This window comes from Morus notabilis, unplaced genomic scaffold, assembly GCF_000414095.1.
Source record: "Morus notabilis unplaced genomic scaffold, ASM41409v2 Scaffold131, whole genome shotgun sequence".
Lineage (NCBI taxonomy): Eukaryota > Viridiplantae > Streptophyta > Magnoliopsida > Rosales > Moraceae > Morus > Morus notabilis.
In genome coordinates, this window is record NW_010360208.1 from 216914 (window position 1) to 221644 (window position 4731).

Sequence of the window (4731 nt, forward strand, 5' to 3'; positions counted from 1 at the left end):
GGGGGAGGCGCAGTCGCGGGGGGGCGGGTGGGGTGGAGAAGAGAGAGAAGAAAAAAAAAGATCTGTTTTCAGAACTGAAAACGTGAAAATGAAAACAAGTTTTTTTCATTTTCACTTTTTCAGAAAAGACAAAAACGTTTTTGTTTTTTATTTTGTTTCAAATTTTTCCCAAACACATTTTCATTTCCCGTTTTCATTTTTCTTTCTCGAGAAACGTGAAAAACGAAAATGAAAATGGAAACAAACGGGCCCTATGATTCGTGGTTCGCTACAGTATTTTCTCTCATAAAAAACATACGTAAATCAAGAATAATTTTAAATTATAATTCTAAATCTATGAACCAAACGTTCACGAAATATTTTTCCTTTCAAAAAAATATTTTTTATAGGACAAAATTCTTAATCAAGAAAATTAATTTAAATTAAAAAAAAAAACAAAGCAAAAACCTAAGAGCCCGTTATTATAAGAACATCTTCAAAAAATCAAAATCAAAACCCTATTTACAATCTCGCAGTCTCTCTCTCTCTCTAAAATCCAAGGTTTGGCTCTCACTTCTCACACATATTCGAATTCAATCGCCTCAATTTGGTTCGATTTCTGTCTAGTTTCTGTCCGATCGATCGCCAATCTGACGAACACTTTCCGGTTAGGGTTTTCGGTGGAGTAGAATCGAGCTTGAGAGCAAAACCTAAACCCAATCATGTCGCTGAGGCCAAACGCGAGGACGGAGGTCCGCCGGAACAGGTACAAGGTGGCGGTGGACGCCGACGAGGGGCGGCGGAGGAGAGAGGATAACATGGTCGAGATCCGCAAGAGCAAGCGCGAGGAAAGCTTGCAGAAGAAGCGTCGTGAGGGTCTCCAAGCCCAGCAATTCACTCCCGCGCCTCACCCTTCCAATCTCGAGAAAAAGGTTTCTGCTTTTTTGAATTTTACTTCATTTTTCTTTTGATTCTGAGTGTGATTATTGTTTGATCGTGATTTTCTATGCGTAATTCGAACACATTGAGGGTTTCATTAGTTTTTTGCTAGATCGGATTGGGATGAAACAATTTGGGCGTTTCTTGGAAGTGGTTGTATAATCTGAACACATTTACTTTTAGTGGCGAAAAGTGTGCTTTTTTTTTTTTTATTGTTTATGGTGGTTTGATTTTGTTTGTAGTTGGAGAGTCTTCCTCAGATGGTGGCTGGAGTTTGGTCCGATAATACTAGTTTGCAACTGGAGGCAACTACACAGTTTCGGAAACTGCTTTCAATTGGTATTTTTCTGACGAATCTTTTTTATTTATATATTTGCTCAAACGATCTTATTTATTTAGGCTGTCTAGTTTGAGGTTTAATACTATGACGGTGAAATGGTAGATTTTTTTGCTTATATTTACAAAAAATAACTACAATTGTTGATTGCAGAAAGAAGCCCTCCAATTGAAGAGGTGATTCAATCTGGGGTTGTTCCTCGCTTTGTTGAGTTTCTTGTCAGAGAAGATTTCCACCAACTTCAGGTTTGAATTATAGCCCCTTTTTCATTGTCTGATGCTTATTGTTAGTCTTTTTTGTTTTTTGTGTGTGCTCATGCGCGAGTTTTTAATTTGTTCGTCTTCTTTGTGTTCTGTTGATGTAGTTTGAGGCTGCCTGGGCCCTCACAAACATAGCTTCTGGAACCTCAGAGAACACAAAGGTGGTTATTGATCATGGAGCAGTTCCAATTTTTGTAAAGCTACTTGGTTCTCCGAGCGACGATGTCCGTGAACAGGTATAAATTAGAACCAACTGATTTATGTGTTTAAAAAGCTGGAGTTTCTCAGAGAAACTTCCAAAGTGGAAATCAAGTGTTTTTTTTTTTTTTTCCCTTTATTCGTATCTGTCTTGATTATGGAATTGTAGGCTGTGTGGGCACTGGGAAATGTTGCTGGTGACTCCCCTAGGTGTCGTGATCTCGTACTTGGCCATGGAGCTTTGATTCCATTGCTGGCACAGCTGAATGAACATGCAAAGCTCTCGATGCTGAGAAATGCAACATGGACACTGTCCAACTTTTGCAGAGGCAAACCACAGCCTCAATTTGAACAGGTTGTTGTCTTGTTCTTTGACCTGCTCTGGCTTCTATCAAACGTCTTTTATGGATGTGTTTGCGTGTTTTAACTCGGAGTTTGTTTGACAGGTAAGACCAGCACTTCCAGCTCTGGAGCGTCTAGTTCATTCAAATGACGAGGAAGTCTTGACAGATGCCTGCTGGGCACTATCATATTTGTCGGATGGTGCAAATGACAAAATTCAAGCTGTGATCGAGGCAGGTGTCAGTGGTCGACTTGTGCAGCTCCTCCTGTGAGTGTTTGATTTCTTGTGCAGTTATTCCAAAAAAAAAAAAAAATTTAACATAAACTTGACAGTTGATAAATTGCATGTGTTACTTCAGACATCCATCACCGTCAGTGCTTATTCCTGCCCTTCGCACAGTTGGAAACATTGTGACAGGCGATGACCTTCAGACCCAGGTATTAACTTTATCAGTTTTTCCCTTTGTTTTCGAAGTGTTTGCATGAATTAAATTTTGTATATGAATTTGATGGGTGTAAACCCCCCTTTTTTCAGTGTATAATTAACAGTGGTGCACTCCCTTGTCTGCTGAGCTTGTTGACCCATAATCATAAGAAGAGTATTAAGAAGGAAGCTTGCTGGACCATCTCAAACATTACTGCCGGAAACAGAGAGCAGATACAGGTAATAGTGCTAAACTTGGTGTTCTATTGATTCACATCATTTTCTAATCTTGCTGTTGATTATTTATCATTATCGTGCTAATTGCATATGGCCAAATGCTCTAGGCTGTTATTGAAGCTGGTTTGATTGGCCCTCTCGTCAATCTGCTTCAAAACGCTGAGTTTGATATAAAGAAAGAGGCTGCTTGGGCAATTTCAAATGCTACTTCTGGTGGCACTAACGAGCAAATTAAGTGTGTAATCTCTCTCTCTCTCTCTCTCTCTGGATTAATCTTTATTGTGGTACAATGACTGACCGGTTCTTTTATGGGTGTTAGGTATTTGGTTAGTCAGCAGTGTATAAAACCATTGTGTGATCTTCTTCTCTGTCCGGATCCAAGAATAGTCACCGTCTGTTTAGAAGGGTTGGAAAACATCTTGAAGGTTGGGGAAGCAGAGAAGAATCTAGGTAATAGTGGAGATGTCAACTTATATGCCCAGATGATTGATGATGCTGAGGGTCTAGAGAAGATCGAAAATTTACAGAGTCATGACAACAATGAGATCTATGAGAAGACAGTTAAAATTCTTGAAACATATTGGCTGGAGGAGGACGATGAGACATTACCTCCCGGCGATGGTTCTCAGTCAGGCTTTCGCTTTGGAGGGAATGATCTCCCTGTTCCGTCTGGTGGATTCAACTTTAGCTGAAGGTAAGTAAGCTAAAGTTAGTCCAACTTTAACCCACGAAATAAAATGACAAAACTACTATCCTCTCCAGAAAAGGGTCAGCCAGATATAGCAATGTCCTTGCATCTAACGAGTTTCCCTAACTATTTCCTGTTTTGGGTATCGAAAACTTGCAGATATTCAGTATCAGATGGAGCTGAAGTTGCATAATGATGGGGGGTGATGTTGGGGTCGGGTGGGTCGGGTCGGGTCAGGTCAGGTCGGGTCATGGCATCTCACTATGTCGGTTTCCAGTGTGTCCAGTGTCTATATGTGGTCAAAGAGGTGCCAAGGTGGGTTAGTTATGCTACTATGACCAATTTAACTTGGGATTGGTGGGTTCAGTTGTGGCATGACGTCTGGTTTTGCAGTGTTCGTTATCACTGCAATAGTACCAAATGGAATATGGAAGCGTCTTAAGTCCTATTGTTGCATAAGCAGGGCCCTCCCACTATTAATGGGGTTTGCTAGTGGAGGCTTCTTGAATGCGGCAATAGATCTTTCTTCTTTTTCTTTTTCTTTTTTCAGAGTCTTAGTTTGTACTTGTAATTTCTACAAGAGTCGGGATTTGTTTTGCCTTGTTGAGTGAGTATAGTATTTTATAGAAAGTCGCTTTCCTTGTATTTCAAGTGAAGGAATTAGTGGGGTTTTGGTTTTAAAAACTATAAAATTCCTTGTGATTATTGTAGTTATATCTTTGATTCTAAAGATACCTTAAATACTTGTTTTCCATCTGGGTTGTTTACTTGTGATGAAAAGGTTATGGGTTTACTATTCGTCTCTTGAGCAAATAGGCAACTTTTGAGTTGATATTTGAAGAAAAATCTTATTAGTTGTTAGTTCGCATATCATGAATCATAGTTCCATGGATTCATCAAAAAACAATCTCGTCACGCTTGGCCTTTTGATTTGGTTACTGTAATATTTTCCAAGTTCTAGTTTAAAATCTAAAATTTATAAGTAATGGGAGGTGTAGTGCTCTTCACTGTTTTTATGACTTTTGGTATATATATACATACATGTGTGTGTGTGTGTGTGTGTCTCTATATATATATATATATATATATATATTACATCTTTGGCAGCATAGATTGCAAGTTGCCAAAAACATGGAAATTGGACAAAGCCATGGATTTTCTCTCTTTTTTATTTTTTTTACGGAGAAACCATGGCAAATAATGGTGATAATAATTAATTAAAAAACCCTTTTTTTCTTTCTGCACAGGAAAAGAAAAATCCATTTACCACACATGAATCTGTTGTATCTGTTGTCCTGAACAGATGAATTATATGTTTGTTTTAATG

At 38.8% G+C, this 4731-nt stretch overlaps 1 protein-coding gene across 1 annotated transcript; it reads left to right on the forward strand.

Annotated features, from left to right (window-relative positions):
* The first annotated feature begins 505 nt into the window (after nucleotides 1-505).
* LOC21391144 (importin subunit alpha-2) lies at nucleotides 506-4106 on the forward strand. The gene is made up of 11 exons (XM_010096034.2): nucleotides 506-911; nucleotides 1161-1257; nucleotides 1409-1500; nucleotides 1620-1751; nucleotides 1883-2068; nucleotides 2160-2323; nucleotides 2415-2493; nucleotides 2591-2719; nucleotides 2824-2951; nucleotides 3036-3410; nucleotides 3564-4106. The coding sequence occupies exons 1-10, from the start codon at nucleotides 702-704 to the stop codon at nucleotides 3406-3408; spliced, it is 1590 nt and encodes a 529-aa protein (XP_010094336.1). The 5' UTR covers nucleotides 506-701; the 3' UTR covers nucleotides 3409-3410; nucleotides 3564-4106.
* The last annotated feature ends 625 nt before the right edge of the window (nucleotides 4107-4731 follow it).